Source organism: Paroedura picta, chromosome 8 (assembly GCF_049243985.1).
Source record: "Paroedura picta isolate Pp20150507F chromosome 8, Ppicta_v3.0, whole genome shotgun sequence".
Classification (NCBI taxonomy): Eukaryota; Metazoa; Chordata; class Lepidosauria; order Squamata; family Gekkonidae; genus Paroedura; species Paroedura picta.
The window spans coordinates 39,414,651-39,435,933 of record NC_135376.1 but is presented as its reverse complement, the minus strand read 5'-3'; the positions used below and the strand labels follow the sequence as shown (position 1 = coordinate 39,435,933).

At 46.1% G+C, this 21,283-nt stretch overlaps 1 protein-coding gene across 6 annotated transcripts in view; it reads right to left on the bottom strand.

Moving 5' to 3' along the window:
* Window positions 1-9,186: 9,186 nt before the first annotated feature.
* DGKG (diacylglycerol kinase gamma) overlaps window positions 9,187-21,283 on the bottom strand; it is a 177,953-nt gene continuing 165,856 nt past the window's right edge. For all 6 annotated transcript variants that reach the window (XM_077349160.1, XM_077349164.1, XM_077349161.1 and 3 more), the window contains 3 exons: window positions 20,372-20,492; window positions 19,420-19,480; window positions 9,187-15,496 (listed from right to left, as the gene is read on the bottom strand). In XM_077349160.1, the coding sequence (XP_077205275.1) occupies window positions 15,398-15,496; window positions 19,420-19,480; window positions 20,372-20,492 (281 nt within the window). In that variant the 3' untranslated portion in view covers window positions 9,187-15,397. The remainder of the gene's footprint in view (window positions 15,497-19,419; window positions 19,481-20,371; window positions 20,493-21,283) is intronic.

Below are 21,283 nucleotides of genomic sequence, written 5' to 3'. Positions count from 1 at the left end.
TGTCGACTCCAGAGGGGCTTGGAAGAGGCATGTCACGCTCACTCTGAACGACTGTTGGTCGCTAGCATTTTCTATTTAAGGGGGAGATCAGGTTTTATTATATTTTGTGTTTTTGCTTTTAAAAAATTGTAGGCTGCCTTGAACTATGAAAAAAAGTAAAGTACAAGTATTTAAATAACTGACTCAATGGATACCAGCTGTTTGAGCTTTGTCAGATGCATGCTGATTTGCCTGTTGGATGAGACAGAAAGCAGCCTGCAGTCCCCCCCAGGGATCTCTGGCTTAATCCCTTGTGGGACAGTGCCCAGTGCCTGCAGGGCTTTGGCTCCTCCTGTCTTGCAGATGCTGCTGCTGCCGCTGCCATGTGCTGCAAGGGCTGGCTCTCTGGCTCGGAGGCAGGAGGCATGGCTGACCAGAGAGAGAGAGAGATGGCCAAGTGACTCCTGGCCCCATCTTCATTTCAGAAGGAGAGGTTGTGACTCAGGAGTAGACCATTTGATTGGCGTGCAAGAAGGTCCAAGGTTCACTCCTCGGCATCTCCAGTTAATGGGACTAGCTGGCAGGTGATGGGAAGATCTCTACTTGAGACTCTGGAGAGCTACTGCCAATCAGAGTAATATTGACCTTGATAAATCCTTGATGAAAAAGAGGCTCTGAGTCAGGCACCTTCATGCTTCTGTTCGAGAGATTCCTGGCAAATGGAGTGTGTGTGGTCAGGTTTGGTCCAAAGAAGGATTAGACAGATTGAAGAAAGACATGCCTGTCAGTAGCTGTTGGTCATAATAGCCCAAAATGGAATGTCAGTGTTCAGGGGCAGTTTGCCTCTGACTGAGGACAAGCGGCATATCTAGCTGGGTCTGGGGCTGCCCGCTTTCATGGGGGCCTGGAAATCCCCCAGAGTTATAACTGATTTCCAACTCCACTGGAGGAAATGGCTGCTTTGGAGAGTGGACTTTCTGGCACCAATCCCTGCTGCGCACCTAAACCCTGCTCTCCTCAGGCTCCCCCTCCCCAGATCTCCAGGAATTCCCCAGCCCAGAGTCAGCAGCCCTAGCTGGGTCATGGTGGCAGACAGAGTGCAGGTCCAGGTTGTCTTACCCAACAAGGCGAATCTGGCTTTCTCAAGGAAGTGAACACCATTCCCATCTGTGGGGATATCCTGAGCAGAGACTCATTTTAAAATTGGTTGAGTGCACATCAGTGGCCTGCAGTGGTTCTAGTTTTGAAACACCCTACAACTCTAAAGCCAGCCCACACCTGCTCTCGTGTCATTCCTGGGCCACATCCTCTCCAGAAACTGCCGTCTGTCCATATCAAGATGAGTGATGAGAGTCCGAGGGCCAGTTCACGTGACCCGATGGGTGTGGTGCCCGTCTGGATTGTGTAAATCTGGGCTGGGTAGAACTTGTGGCGCAGCGATGGCTTGATTAGTTGGTCCTGAGCACCATTTGCATCTCAACCCACATACAGTACAGATAACTTAGCTGTGGCCTAGTCAAATGAGCAGCAAGTTGGGCCTGCAGTGAAGCAATCGCACCTCCGCTTCTGTGTGAGCACAACTCAAGTCACATCTGTGCATTCTCACCACACCCACTTGGTCAAGTAAGCTGACCTCCCTTGTGCAAAGCTGGACTTTCCCCTTCTGCAAACACCACCTCTTTCAGCTGACGGGGTGGCAGGCTGGTTCACCAGGACTGGGCACTTGTGGTTACTGAGAATAGCTGGCACAAACCCTGCTGGATGGTCCATGGGCTTAGGCTCAGCAGCATCAGAAGAGACGTCTGGAGGAGACAGGAACATGGCCTGAAGAAGAGCAGGGAAGTTGGGAGACCCTGCATTGTAGCACCCCCCTCAGATCCTGACCTCTCAGCTCCAGGGTGTGTTCTCAAAGAACCTGCGGTTGAGGCTCCACCTCTCGAACTTCCAGCTGCACTCCCAGATCCTGGACCGCTGTGCATTGATTGCCACGCTGGGTGAGGGCCTGGACTACTAGCTTTCCTGAATGGTTCCCCACCTAGCAGAAACTGGAGGCAGCTGAGAGAAGACACAGTGCCAGGCTAGCAGCCAGTAAGCAAGACCATGGCTTCAGCTGACTTAATCCCCTGCAGGATTCTGGCCGATGAATTCAGGACAGCCGACTTCCTTTCCCCCACTGTTTCAGCTGAGGGGGAGGAAGGGAGCTTTGTGGGATTAACTGGTTTGTGAGGCTACCAGCTGCCTTGTACCCCATGCCTGCTCCTACACCGTAGAGACCTTACTAGATAGTAGTTGGTGGAGTAATTCCCTACCAGTAGGCTAGGAAGTCTGAGGCCAGAACTGTGTCCCATAGACAAGAGTGTGGATACAAAACTCTGGGGTGTGTGTGTGCCAGCTGGTTTATGAAATGTCACCATTTGTAAAGTATGTTTAAAAAAACATTATTCTGCTGTTAAGACTGATAAAAAGTCAGCTGATAGTGGCGTAACTAATCTGCAGCCAAATTTGGGTCTAGTCCAGTTCTAACTCATGCTTTGGTGTCAGATGTTGCTCCAGAAAGACATGCTGGTTAAAAGAACAGATTGTTTCCAGGTTTTGCGTTGTTAGGGAAGGGATCCATTTTCCCCTTCTTACTTAAGGCTTATTCCTTGATTGCAGAGGTTCTTTGGAATCGTTTAAATGTGTCTGGTGTTAAACTAGCAGTGGACACCCTCTGAAATGACGTCTTGGAACAGGCTCTCCAATTCTGCTTAGTCTCCGGGTGCTTTTGAAATGTTGGGAACAGGGATTGCTAGCTACCACAAAATGGTTGTTAAAGGAAAGGGGGGAGGATTATGAAACGGCTGCCGTGGAATGTTGAGGCGAATCCCAAAATGTTGAGGGTCTGCAAGCCAGGCATCCCTCGAGGATGTAGGGACTGTTCCTAAATGGACTGTTCCTAAACAGGCTTCTTCTGAAGCGCTGCCCATTCCAGTGAGGCCAGAAATGGCTCTTTGCATTAGGAGATGCTTTGTAAAAGGTGCAACTGGGTGCCAGGAAACCCATCAGTGGGCACCATGGCGTCTCCCAGCACCACACTGGGGATCACTATCTTAGACAGACAGGATATCTCTCTTTTAGGACTCCAAAAGAGCCAGGCTGCTGCTGAAATAAAAAGATTGCTGTGCTTCAGGGTTATCATCCCACACAGCTGAGTGGGCACCGTCAGAACCTCTCCTTTGATTCACTCTAGGTTCCATGGCAACACTGCAGGATTATCATAATATCTGATGAGGAGACAAGGACTTAAAAAAAAAAGAGTGGTTTCAGCTGGAAATGTTCTTATGGGTGCAGGGCAAAGCAGACGCAGTTATACATACTCACACACATTGCACAATTTGTGACCCTCCTCCAAGCCAAACTTAGCCCATCCGTCTGTTACTGTAGCCTGCAAGGTGCTGTGCAGCCTCTCTGCCAGGGCCATATTTTCTGCTGGATCCCATCGGATGGCTTGCGAAGATGATGGCTTGATGGGTCACAACTGCAACATGTCTTGACTTAGGATCTTGTGTCAGATGACTTAGCCACCAAAAGCTGGAGACCCTCCAAATGTTATATTGGTCAGACAGGAGCAAATTATGGCACTTAAGTTAGAGGAAATGCCTACCTATCTCCATCAGTTCACAAAGCCCCTGGGTGAGAGATGGCCTTTACTCCCAGAGCCCCTGCCACTCCGGGCAGAGAAAAACCACTCGAAGGAAGGGGTAGTAGGCCTTTGCACTCCCACTCCACTGAAAGCTGGTTTCTATTGTGGCCATATATATATTACTGGAGAAAAGATAGGTTGGGAATGTGTTTGGTGTCAAAACTCAAAATATGCCAAGGAAATGAAATACTACAATCAGAATATATTATACAAATGGAAAATATTTGTGTCTGTACTATATATGGTAGGAAAACAAGGTTCAAGTTTCCAAAGGATGTGAACATTCAGATCATGATGGAAAAGTGGAACAATGCACAGTAGCGGGAAGAAGGCAAAGCATTCGTGGCCATAAGAACTAGTGAGAGAGGCTGAGAAAAGTGCTCAAGGAAAGGGCTAAACCCCTGTACAGGGAACCAGTGCCCATTCAATGGTCATTTGGTTGCCAATTCGTGTTGCCTGTCTCCAGGTTAGGCCTTTTATTATAGAATTACAACTAATCTCCAGCCCACAGAGACCGATTACCAGAGAGAAAATGGCAGCTCCAGAGGGGGAACTCTGAGGCATCACGTCCCTGCTGAGCTCCCTGCTCTCTCCACCCCCAGACTCTGCCCCCAAATCTCCAGGAGCTTCCCAAGCCAGGGTTGGCAACCTTGTTGCCAGCCATTGTTTTATATCTGTCCCTTGTAGAGCAACCTTAAACTGTCAATGGTTTTAGCAGGGTGTAACTTCACTGAATGAGCCTGTTGTGGCGCAGAGTGGTAAGGCAGCAGACATGCAGTCTGAAAACTCTACCCATGAGGCTGGGAGTTCAATCCCCCAGCTGGCTCAAGGTTGACTCAGCCGAGGTTGGTAAAATGTGTACCCAACTTGCTGGGGGGGGGGGTAAACGGTAATGACTGGGGAAGGTAATGACTAGGAAACCACCCCGTATTGAGTCTGCCAAGAAAATGCTAGAGGGCATCACCCCAAGGGTCAGACATGACCCAGTGCTTGCACAGGGAATACCTTTACCTTTACTTTAACTTCACTGAGGAGAATACTGCTGGGGACCACTCACACTTGCACATTGACTGCACCACCACCAATGATTCCATGGCCCTACTTCTGGCTGTTAGCCAAGAGGATTACGTCCTGTCTGGATCCTCTGAGCATTGGACCAATGGGACCATCAAATTATCCTTGGGGCATTGGGTGGACCACTGTGCAAAACAGGTTGCTGGACTAGAACATCCAGCACCAGGTAGTGGTTAAGAGTGGTGATTAAGATAATCTGGAGAACCAGGTTGGATTCTCCACTCTTCACGTGAAGCCTGCTGGGTGAATTTGGGCCAGTCACAGTTCTCTCAGAACTCTCTCAACCCCACCTACCTTACAAGGTGCCTGTTGAGGGGAGAGGGACGGAAGGTAGAAGAAAAAGAAGAGTAGGTTTTTATATGCTGCTTTTCTGTACCCAAAGGAGTCTCAAAGCAGCTTACATTCGCCTTCCTTTTCCTCTCTCCACAACAGACACCCTGTGAGGTGGGTGAGGCTGAGAGAGCCCTGATATTACTGCTCAGTTAGAACAGCTTTCTCATTGCTGTGGCGAGCCCAAGGTCACCCAGCTGGCTGGGAGCGGGGAATCAAACCCAGCTCACCAGATTAGAAGTCGGTGCCCCTAACCATGACACCAAGGTGATGGTAAACCCTTTTGAGACTCCTTCAAGTAGCAAAAAGCAGACTGTAAAAACCTCTTCGTCATTCAGCACAGCTGCTCTTCTTTTCCTTATGTAATTCTCAGGATATAACATTAATCACACATATTTTGCTTGTGTGGTGGACCACATAAATCCTGGTCCGCCTCATTTATGAGCTGGATAGATGGAAAAATACCCTCTTTAAAATAATTATGTCCCTTTCGTCTTGTACTTGTCTGCTGAAGCTTTGCAGCCCCACTGTGCTGGGATGAGGGAAGAGCAATGCTGACTAAATTTAGCTCCTTCTCGAAAAGAAAAAGGAAAAGAAAAAACCCTAGGCTCTAAATTTAACACAATACCTTGCACACGGAGCTTTTTCTTTGGATTTGGTGGCACGTGAGTTCTTGCCTGCTGCTGATTTTTTTATTTTTGTTCTCTAGAGGAAAGGTACTGATTATTTTTATCTGAAGCTTTGATTTATTCAGCGACTTAAATAGTGCGTTGCATTAAATAATTAAACTATAGGGACAGTGAAACACCTAAGACAACTTCTCCAGCTGTTTTCACTGAACTCATTGTTGGACTGAGCTGTGTCAAGAGCACAAGAAGAAAGAAACTCTGACCATTCTGGGATGCTGAGAAATCCAGTCTTGTTTGAAATCCTCCCTTCTGCAGCATCAGCATTGTCTGGAGAAAGACTATTGATATGTATCGGAGGACTTTGGAGAACAGAGCAAGATGCTTCATAGACAGCTTTTTAAAAAATTACTTGGCCAATTGCATCCCAATTAACTCTATTTCTTGGCAGATGCAAGAAATGAGGTCTTGTGTAAAGGCCATATGGCATAGTGGCTAGAACAGGCTTTGACCCAGGGCATTGGGTGCCCCAGAAGGCAGAGCCAACCACCAAATGGTTGCTGTAGGAGGTGGAGTCACACACATACACAGGGAAACTTAAGTTCTGGGGAGAAGAGGAGTAATTTAAAAAATACTCTTGGGAAAGAGGAGTGAGAGAGAATAAAACCAACACTGTGGTAACAGCTGCCATGGAAACCATGTTATTTTAATTTGCCCAGCCAATTGGCTCCCCAGTGGCCAATCAGAAGTCATGTTTGGCCTGTGGCCCTCCTGGCCCCACCCCCTTTCTAAAAACTCTTAGTGGGCACCAAGAAAGGTGTTGGGGGGCACTATGGAATACTCAGGCACCATGCTGAGGACCCCTGGACGAGAATGTTGTTCATATGGACTTGAGAGTCTTGGGCTCAAACCCCTGTTCATGGAGGTACAGTGTCAGACTCGATCTAAGAGACCCAGGGGTGACTCTCTAGTCTGGTCACTGGGTGGGCCTGTCATACACTCTCAGCCTCACCTATTTACATCATGTGTACCCTGACTTTCTCCCCAGTGAGGACCCAAAGCAGCTCCCCTAATTTCCTCCATTTTATACTCACATCCACTCTGTGAGCTAGGCTAGGCTGAGAAGGTGTGACTGGGCCGAGGTCCTCTGGCAACTTTACTTATGGGAGGTTGTTGTGAAGATAAAATGGAACAGGAGAGAATAATATTGTAATCCTTTCCTGTTCCCAACGATGGAGAAAATCAAGGTCTAAATACATTTACCCATGACACTTAACGAGTGACCTTGGGCCAGTTGTTATTTTGAAACCTGGCTTCATTCACATGGTTGTGAGAATAAGAGCCAAGAGGGCAGAACCCAAAATGCTGCTGTGAGCCTTTTAAAAGATAAGTTAATAATGTGTAAGGATTGGGATCTAGCCCCCTCTACCCACCCTGGGGGTGGGAAATAGATTGCCTAATATTTTCTCAGTGAAAACAGTAGTAACGACCAGTTAAAATGTATTATGGTGCATATGGTTTTGTGTTCCTCCAGACATAATATACCTACCTTGTACGTTAGTGACCCATTCAGTTTTGAACCTGATGAGAGTTAAAAAGTGAATGAAATCAGTATTGCTGTTATAAAGCAGAATAATATCTTTTGTTATATAGGGACGTGGAGTCTAAAAATAGCATGAACATTTAGAGGGTGGCAGGCAGGCAGGGTGCTAAGTATGAGAATAGGACAGGAATAGACATTTGAGGTTTTTAATTAAAAAAACAGGATTACTTGAGGAGATGTGATTGAAAGTTAAAGAAAATTGCTGCTAAAGAGCAATCCCTGCTCCCATCATAATGCTAATTTGGGGTCATCCAATTAATCTGATTGATAATAGGGTCACAAAAGACAATATAATTTCACACAATGAAGAATTAACATATGGAATCTGTTGTCACTGGATAGGGTGATGGCTAACAGCTTGCATGATTTGAGAAAAAATTAGACAACTCTATGGAGGATAAGATTGCAGTTAGAATAAATAGAAAGAGTTGGAAGGGACCTCCAGGTTCATATAGTGCAACCCCCTGCAGAAGGCAGGAAATTCACAACTACTGGCCCACCCACAGTGACACCAATTCCATGCCCAGATGATGCCCCCTCCCAAATAAACCAGAATCCATGGCCAGTCTGGGTGGGAGGAAATTTGCCTCCTGACACTAAACTGGTGATCGACACTCCCCTGGGCATGCAAGATGGGGCCACAAGAGCCAAGCATGGACCACAAGAGCCAAGCATCCCTTCTGCCCACCCACTTACACTCTGCCTAAATTCACAGAATCAGCATTTTTGTGAGGTTTCTAACCTCTGCTTAAAAACTTCCAAGGAAGGAGACCTCACTACCTCCCAAGGAAGCCTGTTCCATTGAGGAACAGCTCTAACTGTCAGGAACTTCTTCTGGATGTTTACCACAAAATTATTTTGAATTCATTTCATCCCATTGGTTTTGGTTCAACTCTCTGGGACTATAAGTGCGATTGAGCTATTAGCCATGAGAGCGAAGTGCATTCTGCAAGATCAGATGCCAGGGCCAGGCTGTTGTTCTCACACTCTCTTGGTAGGTGCATAGGAGTTTGCTGTCTGGGTATGCCTTGCTAGTCCTGTTACTAAGCATAGCCCCAGTCACACCTGATTCCTACTGAAATCAATAGGACAAGCCTCTCCCAACTCACTGGTCCCACAGATTGCAAGAGGACTTGGATGCAGCTAATTTGCTGTGGTTTAAGGAGTGTGAGGTATGAGACAAGGAGCAAAAGTGCACTCTGTTGATAATTGGGCATTTCCGCACAGTGGGCAAAATAGCGAGATGCTTCCTACCTGCAATAGCGTGTTATTAGATCATGCTATTTCTCCCCTCCACATTTCAAAGTCTTCCTGCTGTGGCATCTTGCCTTTTACCCTCCTCACATGGTGCACAAAAAGCAAAAGAGAGAGCAACATGTTCTTTCACTCACTGCTCCCTGGCCTGTCAGTCAATAGGGCCAACCAATTGGAGGTTTGTTAGTCTGGTTTTTTTTTTTTTTAATTGAAACTTACATGTGGCAATGCATCTGTAACCCACCTCGAGCCGGCTCTGGGAGTGGTGAGGAATAAATGTAATAATAATAACAATTCCACAATTGCCCAGGACTCCTTCCCTCCCCGAGCACCTCTTAAGCAGGGCGCAGCCTCCATGCCTCTCGTGCCGCCTCCACGCTGCCTCCACCACCCACATGTGTGGAGGCAGAACAGGTGGCATGAAGGCAGCATGGGTGGCTTGCAGGCGGCACAGGTGGTGTGCAGGCCGTGCACAAGTCCTGAGCTGCTCATACTGCTGTTGACACAGGTCTCAAGGAACTGCGATGATCATGGCTCAAGGGACCCAATGCAATTTCCACAGCATCTGAATACACAGAAAGAAGTGACTGCCCTTTCTGGCTGCTGTGACTCCAAAGGCATTCCAGAGTCCGCTGCTGTGAGAGTTGTTATCATTTTATTTGATGTAAAACCCCATCAGTTAGGATTTACATATAAACATGGGCTACATTACACAGTTCACACAACTTCATGCAGGGGACCACAATAAGATTCATGGGAAAGGAGGAAGAGCAGTCCACACTCAAGAGGGTATACAGTACATGTCATGGGGCAGGGTGACTCTGCTTCCCGTATTTCACACAAGACACTAGGAGGGCAGTGTTGCGTTCAGCACAGCCTAACACAGAGATGCTTCATTTTGCCTGTCCTTTCTGGCTGTGTTGAGAGTCTCTTAAGATGTCAATGAGATGCTAGTGAAAGTACAGTTCAGTCCGGTCACTTCTGCTGCAACAGAAGAAAATTTTGTGCACCAGGTGAGTTTGTCACCTGGAGTTCGGATGGTGTTTTGGCTTATTCATATGCTGAGTATATTTTGTGAGACTGTTGGCTTGTTGCTCCAGAGAAAGCTGTCTGGAGATGGATGGAAACCCCTCTTCCACCTGTCCACTAGGCAGTAAGAATGCCAAAAGCATAGGCTGATGTATCTTTACTCCAGATGCTGTGTTTCCATAGCAAAGATGTGGTTTCTGAATAGAAGCATTGTGTGATGGCTACTCAGCACTAGGAGAGGCTCCTAAGAATTCAGCACCCTTGTGAATGATGCTAAGAGCTCAAGTTGGCCACCCCCACATGTCATTGGAGTGACTGCATCAGTATTTTACACAAGGTGGACTGGTTCACACAGGCATGCACCTCGCTCAGGTTTTCTCCCATTGCTCAATGACTTGATTCAGCTGAATGCGTGAAACATCTCAGTAGGAAAGCACTGCAGTGGAATGGAGATTGGCTGATACAAATCTTCTGTCCGTGACGATGCAATTGTGATTGCTCATACTTCATCATTTACACATGCAAGTCTCAGCTGAAGTGGCTGGCAATGAGTGATAAGCAGGGATGTGTCCCTAGCCAGCCAGAGCAGCAGTGCATGAGAAGAACAGCATTCCTGTAGAACAGAGTTGTTGAGTTGAGTAGCAACTCCCTAGAAGCCAAGTGGGCAGGGTCTCTCGAGCTGGCTCATGCATGAGCAGGACTTGGAAACTTAGCGGTGCTGGTCAGTAGCTTGAAGGAGTGCACCGCAGGCATTTTACAACAGGACAGCCAGTCTTAAGGGAGCTGCTGCTCATGAAGCTGACACAAGCCTAAGGTGGCACATTCCCAGCTAGCATGGCAAGAAACAGGGGAGCGAGGGGGCAATTCTGGTTGAAGCCCTCATTCCAGGCAGTTACTTGTCAAGTCAATTTCTCACCATTTATCTAGGCAATATCCCAACATGAACTTCAGAACACTGAAGCACAAGACTGGGGAAGAGAGGAGAGCAATGATGGCTGGGTTGGAGATGAACAGGAGGAGGAGGCAAGGAGGAAGAATGACAAACAGCAGGGAGAGAAAATGGAAATGAGCAAAACCTAAGTATGACACAGCAAATACTGGAACAGACTAGGTACTGTTAGCACAATGTTCTTTCCTGAAATGTGCTTTCCTCACTGTATTCTACAAGAGTCTCCCTTTGCCATTTGAAAAATCTCCTGGTCAAATTATGCACGTATATAAACGCAGGAAAGTTAACAGAGCCGTGTCTGTTCCCTCCACAGAGAGTATGGCCTGCTTTCTGCAAAGTGCTGAGTTCACAAGTGCTGAGTACATGGAATAAACCATGCTGCTAATCTCTCTGGAGGAACTGATGTCGCTTTCCCCTCCGAGTGGCCCAGAGGAACTCGGCATGAATTGAGCACCGACTGTACGCAGGAGGCATTTGCGACATTCACAAATAGACCTTGCTTTGTCTGGCTGTCAGCCTGTATACTCTGCCTGGGCTGGAGATCAAGCAGGGCTAATGAGTCATCACCTGGAATAAAAATCCCACAGCTGGAATTCAGCTCAGGCAGTCTCTGGGCAATGCAGAAACCAAGCCAGGATCTGGCTTCTCTTGCTGGAGTCACCTCAGCACCACACAACAAAAGGGAAGGTTGCCATTTTTTTTTCCTGGCAGAACTCTTGCTCTGTGGCAGGAGAGGCAAAAATTCAACAGATATAGTTTTTAAATAGCATGCAGGTGCAATGATGGACAAAACTTTATCTTTTGACTGTCGGTTTGCCAGGAGGCTGTGACAGCCCCACCCCGCCTTTCAAAGAAATAACAATTTAGGAATAAGGAATGCTGATCTTTCCTTTGGAGTTGGCTTGATGCACAAAAAGCTGCTGCTTATACCTTGGCACTTATCTGTTCACAAGCCACAGTTTCAAATCATTCACAGTTCTGGTAAAATTGAAAGAAAAAAAAAACCAAACACCTTTGCAAGCTTTCTCATACCAACACCTATGAGCTCATTGATGATTCTGTGTACTAAATTAGCCTTTGTGAAGCAACAAGTAAAATCGGGGGTGGGGGTGGGGGAGATGTACTAGCATATTAATTTAGCCAGGATATGCTTGGCTCTAACCAAGACAAAGGAGGATCATGTATCTCTATAAATTAATGTTGGTAAGTGATCCTAAAAAGTCTTTTGGACCTATTACAGCAATAATCCTATGGACACTTAACAACAAGAATCTTCCTTTTATATTGTAATGGCCTATGGCTACGCGCAATAAAATCTGACTTGACTTAATGAGTAAGCCCCTTTGGGATTTGTTACCTGTTGCATAGGATTTGCCTGTAGTTTACAAGGATCAGTACTAGGAAGAGATTTGGAAGCTATTGGTGTTGGGTTAGAATTCACCATAAAGGTTTCATTCTTGATGGGCACAATAATGCCAGAGCAATTCATTGACTACTAATATGCAGCTACAATGGTTTGAATCATTCAGTGTGTTCACCTGAAGAGAACTAAATAAGCAAAGATGTTCATTTTAAATTATACTAAAGACATTGCGGTCTTGTGGATTGAGGGCTGCATTTGGGATCCAAACTATGGTGTCACTGGTCCTGTACATTTTATTCCCAATTGTTTTTCTACCTGCTCTGAAAATCTAATGCTCTGCTCCCTTATCCGAGCTGCTTATCAACTCCTATGGTTATTCTTTGGAAACTATTACAGTTTTAATGAATTGTTTATTTGTGCATATGCTTGCACCTTGCTCTGTACTTCTTGAGGTCTGTGCTGGGCACTAATAAAAGAGTCTGTTACAGGTCAGAGACTTTATTTGGCCAAGTTATCCTTAGCACCAGGTGGAAGGCTAAGATTATTTTAAATTAAATTACATTTAAAACTTTTGTTTTTAGAGTTGCTCTGTTGCTTTGGAACAATTTCTGCTGTCCAAGTTCCTTTCCTTCATTGAATATTTGCTTCCAGTTATTTCCCCTTCATATCTTTCTAGTGTAGATGGTTGCTGGATAAATCATTGCTGTTTCTTAACTCTTTAATACATTTTGATAATTTTCCTGCAGGCTTTTAGACATTTGACAGCAGTCTTTTCCTTCTATACTTTTTGCTAGGTTTGCAGTGTCATCTTAAGCAGGCCTAACTCAGAATCTTACTCAGATCTATTCAGTGGGGCTTACTTCTAGGCAAGCATTCTTAGGATTGCATTGATAGCCTCCCAAATTTGGACTCTGCTTAGTGGGGCATCCTTCCAAGTAAATATCATTAGTGCTGGATTCTGAAATTCTATGTCTGACTAGTCCCATTGACATATATGATGGATACTTTAATCATTCTACTTAAGAAGCAAAATCACAGAAAAGGCAAAGTGGCTGAGTCAGGTAGGTAGAGCAGGGAGGAAACTGAAGTATGAGAAAGAAGGCAGGAAGGTACGTGGCACAATACAGTTTGAAAGCCCATTGGGATATCTATTGCCTCTATAAGAACAACTAGCACATGGGCACGTTGTCTGCTGACAGTGTAGATATATTCTCTGTGGGAGCATCTCCACCGAGTCAGCTTGATGTGGGCCTCTAAAAACTCTTGAGAGCCCCTAACTAACATTTCCTCATGTGCAGATGTAAGAGCTAGCCCGCACATATATTACAGTCGATGCCCCATTTTGCCTCTTGCAAAAGCATCAGGGTATTCTCAGACACACAACAGCAACCTAGATAGGTCACAAGTGAAATGCCTCAGGCCCTATGGAGCAGGAGAGGGCAACACACAATATCTACGTTGACATATTCTGTGGTCATGGATGCCAAGGTCTCCTCTAGGTTTCCTTATTTGGTGTGTTTCTGTAATTCCTCCTAAGGGATGGCAAATGACTTCACCCAGAAAGAACTATATTGACTGAGAACATCCTTTCTTCTTATTTAATAGGTTAAATAAATAAGCAGAGTTCTTCTTTCTTGACTTTTGAAGAATAAATAGGGATCACATTCCTTTGTACTAGAAGAGTCTCTGTGTGGTCTCAGCAAGAGGAGTGTCAGCTAACCCTTTCATAATCTTCTGTGGTTAGAAGTATATGAGACACAATATTCAGCCCTGAGCAATAAGAAGACAGGAGCTACAGCCACTAGGAAAAAGCTCAACAAAGCTATCTCACAAAGAAAGAAATTTACACAAGAACAGATTATTCTGTCCCAGAGGGTTGCTTTTTTTTTTTTTTTTTTTTGGTCATTTGACAATATAATAAAAATCCTGTTTCATTGGGCTGTTTGTCAGTTAATGGAAATGTCATCCTGTCACAAGCTATGGACTGATTCCGTCTCCCTTCAACCAAAACTGCTGATCACATTAAGATGGTGTGTAAATGTAAGCCCAGCATGAATTGTGGTGAACTTTCCTGAAACATTCTACTTTTGGCTAATTCAACATCTGATTGACAGTTTACACAGTTAAAAGAGCTAGAGAATCTAATTATATCCATTCCCATCTCTTGGGTCTATGCATTTAGTTAACATCTTTTCCAATGCTGCTGGGCAATATAAACAAAATGCATGAAAAAAGCTTCTTCATTCGGCCTTTGAGCTTGCTTAAATTTTAATGGCAATCAAATGTCTCCTGTAGAAATTGCAGTTGATTCTGCATTAAAGCCGTATCCCAGGTTCATGCTGTGGCCAGGCACCCCACACTCAATCCCATGAAAGCCAGTTCAGAAAAGCTCTCTCTTCACAGAAGCTGCCAGTTAAACTGAGACATTTCACCTATGGCGAATGTGTTCCCTCCCCCAACAATCCTCCATGTTTGGAAAAAAAAAAAAGGATACAAAAATATTAACACAGAGGTCTAACATCTAAGCTCAAAGGATCTCCAAATTCTGTCATCCTTTTACCAAACTGCACTTGGTTATTTATACATTTTAAATACCCTGAGTTTGCTTGCTGCTTCCAAAAAAAGGCTCCAGCCTTGGACTCTCTAACTCACTCTTTCTGGTTTCCTCTTGGCAATAATAGCTTTCTACATCCATGTGCCTCTGAAACGGAACGCCTAACTAGCCTTCTACTTAAAATGTTACAGCCCAGCCAGCAAAGGACATTGCTCTTGAAAGAGCTGTAAAACCAGCACACTTCCTCCTTTCCATTGTCATCTCCCAAGTGTTTTCTAAACTAAGTAAAAATAAATAACATTTCTAATGGTGTGTAGGACTTGGTGACGACCACAAGGGCAGTGCAGTGAGATGCCAAATGTCTTCCGACGTAACCTTGTAAAATAAATAAGCGAAGCTTGGTTTCTCCTCTGGTTTGGTGGGTCGACGGCAACTTCTGGGGTTCTAAAGTGTATAAATAAATGGAAAAGATCCCAAATCCCATCTTCAGCACTACGTCAGACCTGCTGTTTCCACGTCTGTTTTGTTTGCTTTCTGGCAGGGCTGCATAATTCCTGGCTGGCCAGAACAGCTTTCCTCCTGAAAGGCCCAACTTTCCCCGCAGCCCCACCAGAGCAGTTAAGCATTTCCCCTCCTTGAACTGTGGCACCGTGAAGGGGGAAATTCCTCCTGAACCACCAATGTTAGTGTTATCCCTGCCAGTGATATTTAGAAAATGTGGATATGTGTGCATGTATATACAAACCCACACTGCTATTTCAGTTTGACTGCTGAGTGCCAGCCCTGTTATTTTCCACTAACAGTTCATAATCCTGCCTCCAGACTGATGTTTCCAAAGCAGATACAGAAGCCAGGAAATCTGAAGGGATGAAGGTTTCTTTTCCACAGGCTTCCCCTGTGAGGTTGCCACTGGCACAGAGAATGGCTGAACAGTATTCTTTGCTTGCTTGCAGATTAATCTCGAGTTCGGTTTCTTCTCCTGAAGAAGAAGAAGCTGGTCTTTTGGGGAGGGCCTAGCAACATTGGCACTTGACTTCTGTGGGTGATTTTAATCTGCAAACAAAAGGATCAACACCACCAGCATCAGGGTTAGGTTGGCTATTTTGCACACAGCTATTATTCCAAGAGGTTCTAGAGAGGGAAGGTATTTTAGCAGAAATAACGATGTCACACGGGCTAGTGCATTCTATGCTTTTGTGGCATTATGGAGAAAGTTACAAATTAAGCCCACGGCATTAGAAAGAGGTGCTGAGTGGAAGGGGGAGCAACCCTCGAGGCCTCAAGCACTCCCGCACATGGGCTGTTGTTTAGATAGGGTTATCAGCTCCAGGTTAAGAAATACCTAGTGATCTGAGGGTGGAAAGAGGAAAGGCTGGGATCTGGGGAGCAGAGGGATCACAACAGGGAATAATGCAATAGAGCCCACCCTCCAAAACACCCATTTTCTCCAGAGGAACTGATTTTTGTAGTCTGAAGATCAATTGTAATTTTGTGACATCTCTGGGCCCTACCTGGAGGTTGGCAATGCTAGAAGAAACAGGGGCTGAGGGCAAGTGAAGAAGAAAAGGACCTTCTGAACTACTTTTGATTGTCACCTTCTTTAGGTTGCCAACCTCCAGATGGAGCATTGAGTTCTGGAACTACAATGCTCTCCAGACTACAGCGATCAGTTCCCCTGGATAAAATGGCAGCTTTGGAAGGTGGACTGTATGACATCACTCCCTGCTTAGCACCCTCCCTTCTTTAAACTCTGCCCTCCCCAGGATCCGCCCCTACACCAAACTGGAGAGCCAGTTTGGTGTAGAGGTTAGGAGTGCCGACTTCTAATCTGGCATGCCAAGTTCGATTCTGCGCTCCCCCACATGCAACCAGCTGGGTGACCTTGGGCTCGCCACAGCACTGATAAAACTGCTCTGACCGAGCAGTGATATCAGGGCTCTCTCAGCCTCACCCACCCCACAGGGTGTCTGTCGTGGGGAGAGGAATGGGAAGGCGACTGTAAGCCGCGTTGAGCCTCCTTCGGGTAGGGAAAAGTGGCATATAAGAACCAACTCTTCTTCTTCTTCTTCTTCTTCTTCTTCTTCTTCTTCTTCTTCTTCTTCAACTCTCCAGGAATTTACCAGGATCTGTCAACACTATCTTCACAAGATCTGTGTTTGATTTTGGCTCATTTTGCTCCCCACTCCCTCCAATGCCAGCAAATCAGGCAGCTAAAGGAAGATAGCCAGAGAGTGCAGAGAAGGATAAGTAACCTAGAATAAAGGGGGGAAACACTGGGGGGGGGGAAACAAATGCTCTCAGATCATTTTGTAAAGAAGTCAGAAGTGGGAAACCTGGGAAGGAAGAGATGCGCAGGTCTGTCCAGGCATATTAGCCTCTTTAATGGTGGCATGATATTTCAAATAAAGAAAACAGAACAATCTGGAGGGGATGGGGGAAAGAGAGATTATTTCTTGTTGCTTTTGATAACATCAAAACAAAGGCAGTCATTATTCAGAGGGGTCCTTGCTTAGTCCCTACCAGTGACTGACTAAAGATTTTGATCTATGGAACTTTCTGTGTATGCATTTCTTATATAATCACATGACTGATGTTTATAAAATTACTAGCTTCAAAGCCCGTTCCTAAGAACGGGCCTTGAAAGGACCCCCTCCCCTGGCCCCCGGACAGGCAGCTTAAGGTGGCTTTGGGCTGCAGTGCACAGCCAGATCAAGTGGAGCGAGTGGGAGCTGGGCAGCTTGTTAGCAGGGCTGGGACAGAGCTCCTTAGCAGGCAGTTAGTAGGCTAGAAGGCCCTTGTCAGCAGGCCTTCCACCATGACCCTTTGCCCAGGGCCCTCTCCCCTTACCTGCTGCTGGCTTCAGGCACTGAGGCATGTCTGAGAGCAAAGAGGCTAGAATACAGGGACAGAGGGCGGGAGCTGCAGGAACAGGGCCAATCAGGGTGCAGCCAGCTGCACCCTGATTGGCCCTATTCCAACTTGGACAGCCGGACACGTCCTACCCCCCAGGCTGTTTTACAAATATATAGAGGAACAACAATGGATAAGGGTGCATGGTGTGGAGAAAGTGGACACTGAGAACATTTTCTCTCTTTCCCATGATACTAGAACTCAAGAGGCACTCAGTGGTATTACTAGTAAGACAAACAAAAGGAAGTACATCTTCACACAATTCATAATGGACTTATGGAATTCACTGTCATAGGATATAGGGATGACCACTAGAATATGCAGCTCTAAAATCCATACGCTCTGCCACAAAGACCTTGGTCCGGTCACTCTTTTGTGGCCTAACCTACCTCATAGGGCTGTTATGGTAAGATGGAGGAGGGGAGGAACATGAATGCCACCCCAATCTCCTTAGAGAAAGAATAGAAAACACCTCTGGAAAATTCCCGATTAGTCATTAATGGCTACTAGTCATAATAGCTCAATGGAACCACCATACTTGGCGGTGGTATGTCTCTGAAAACCAGTAGCTGGGGCATCTGGCTGGTCATTATAGAAACTGGCCTGATCCAATGGGGGGGGCAGACACAAACCACAGGCCCTTGTGTGTCTAGGTCCAGGCCTCTCCCATGTCCTCCTTTTCATTCCTAGACCTGTATACTCTCTCCCTGCTCATGCAACCTTCTCCCACTTGCAAGCCTTCACACTGTCCATGTATGGACAACCTGCATGCCCATATCCTGACAGCACAGGCCAATGTGTATGCAGCAGAGAGTACTGCTGTCATGGCTATCAGAGTGTCACCATTGTGAAAAACCCATGTGCCCTTTTTGGGCACTTGGGAGCATGGGTACAGGTAGGTGGCAGAGGAGATGTAAGGGTGAGGGTCAGTGGCAGTGAGCCCCACCAGAGGTCCTAGGCCCTGGCAGCTGCCCCACCTCAGGGTATGCTGATGCTGGCCCTGCCGGTAGGGCTCTTCTTCTTACATCTAGAATAAACTGCAGCTGTAAAAAGGCCTGCTTGCTGGTCTGTCTCCTCACTTGATACTTGAGGCAGCAGATGATGCTTCAGCTAGGAATGAATTGCAAGCAAAGAAGGAAAGGACAAGTTTGTCAAGTTCTCTGAGTAAAATGAGCAAGAGTGTTTATCAGAGTGCCTGCTGAAGAAGAGAGATGGCCCTGAGATAGACCAGTCATTAAGCTCTACGGGTGGCTGTGGAGGCAGCAAAGGATCAGGGCAACCCCCAGAGATGGCTCGGGAGAGGCAGGCTTGCTAAGAAGCCTCAGCAGGCATTTCTTGTTTGGCCAACCATTTGTCATAAGGCTGGGGCCTTAAAGGCCTGTGAAGGCTGGTAGCCACTATCAAAATCCATGCACAAAGTGAAACCGGATCTCCAGATGTCCCCAGGTGCTCAGCACAATTGTTTTTGGAAAGATCTGTAAACAACCAACTGGGCTCAATTATGGATATTGCTGTACTAAGTAAGCATTTAGTTGGCCCATAAGAAAAATATCCATGGTGCCATTCCTTTAGCGCTGATGTTATTTGTACGTAGACAAGAGAGCTAAGAACCTTTATTTCCAACATAAATGCATCTTTTGTAACATTCTGCTCTAGCCAGACACAGATAATGTATTATACATGTATTATACATCCTCCTTTGATCCTCAGTAGGAAGACATAGATGAGGATACCTTGAAAATACAGTTTCCAGCAGTACTCTCCAAATTGTTACAGTGATGTACGTAACCACAGTTCTTTCCATTTAAATTGTCTTTGAATTTCCATTAGGTATACAATATGACTGCCATTAGGATATCACATCAAAGGAAACCAGAACAGGATGACTCCTTCTCCTAAAATTGCAGGACGGTTTTTGCATTTCAAGCAGAAACTTAATTTGAAATTCCATCCTTTCCTAGGCTGTACTCATACTCTCTAAGAGTAAACCTTCTATGGTCTATATAACTGATAGGTAAACTACATTCATGTGTCCTAGGACCCTTTCAAAATGCTCAGCTACTCACTGTACAGGGAGGCTGCATCCAGGGCTCTCCATCCACTTGCATGGGCAACAGCTTAGTTGTTCTGGAAAACACAAACGAGGCACATTAAGTGTGTGACAAGTACATACCAGGGCTGGCACAGTGTTTTTGTTCTGTTTTGTTTTGCTGAAAGCTGGCAATAAAGGCTTTATGTCAAAGAGCAAGGTTAGATGCAGGAAAGCCCCTGCGTCATTTGTGCGGCTTGGTTAGGTCATCTAATAATGACTGAAAATAAAGATGTCAGCCAGGACTGGCAAACCTATTGATGGGTGCAAGGGCTACACTAATTTTGCATAATTCAGATACTTAACGTAATTGGACTGTAAGCTGCAAATATTGGTATCTCTTATGATTTTTCTAGAATATTCTTGATGTGCTTTTTTCTTAGGCTTAAAACATGCCTCGGTGCTTCTGTGGATGTTTTTTGCTACCCTGCTATAATGTATTTTTGCAGCCACCCCTGCATCAGCAGGGATGCAGAAACATGCTTATCAATAGGCTCTTCTTTTCCAGCAGGCCATTGTCCCAGCACCTGCATGGAGGTTTTTGAGCTACTGCAGCATACTGCCGTTCTCCTAAACTGGCTGCCGATGGCTTCTGCAACCAGGCTGCTGCCTCTTCTGCACCCCTCCGCCTGGCCCCTCACCTCTTTCATGCTCTCTCTGCAGCATGCACCAGTGAGGTGAGTGCATCCCAGGGGCCTTCTCACACACGCTGGGGATGCCAGCTGCAATGCAGAGTGCTGCATGGGTCCATAGACCATTTCATCCCTATGATGGTGTTCGTACAAGATATAAAGCACAGCAAGGAACATATGTCAGACGCTTCCTTATCATCCCTGTGATGTCATGTTTCAAAGACACAGAATGCTGCTCGGAGTCCCCCAGAAACTGGGGCACAAACTTTGTGCTGGAACTAAGGTGTGGGGAGGTACCTGATAGTGACGGAGGAACACTGGGCCAGCCTCTTGCCAGCACTTTTCAGTCCAGTGTAGATCTGTCCCATCTCCATAGCCCCTTCAAGTCCCACAACTTCCAGGAGCTGGTCACTGAGGTCTGAAGAAAGAAAAAGAAACATGTTAAGAAAGCCGGTGGAAGGATTGCTGGGTTGCCTTCTACAGGCATAACACAAGAGGCAGAGCTGAAATGGAGAAGAGAGTCTGGAGAAGTCCTTTGTCAGGTTTGTTGTTTGCTCAGAAGGCTTCAGACTCAGTTCTTGGCACTGGGCTGGCCAGACCTCCCTCTGATGATATTAGAGGCTGCAGCTTCATGACTGGAACGCCAGATGTGCCCCTTGGCCTTAAAAATCAACCACAGGGATAGGCCAGGGTATACTGTGGGTGCTCTTCCCCTGCACCATTTCCAGGCAACAGTTAGCTCTGTAAGGGGGAAAATAGGTACCCAAAGTGTGCCCATATCTCCCCACACACTAGGGCTTGAAGCAGCCTGGGCCATTTTCTCTTAGGGAAATGGCATGTAGAAGAATGGCCACCCCCTTTCCAATCCAAACTGGATCCCTCTGCAGCTGATTTTTAGGGCCAAGTAACACATTTGGAGTTCCTTTCATGGGATTCCAGCATCACAGGTCCTTTAGTCATTCATGCCACCCATCATAGCATAAACCAGTTCCTGAAATGTCAGAGCAAACTGAGAAGACTTACTTGGGTGGGGGCAAGGGAGACAATTGAGAGGTGTTCTTTGGGACAAATGGGGTTCAGCATCCATGCAGGCACTTTCCTAGAAGGCTGGTGTTAGGATCATGATGGGGCATGAGGGGTAGTTCTGTCACCCATCACCCATATCAGGAGCACTGGAGAACAAACAGCATTTCCCAAGCAACAAACTGC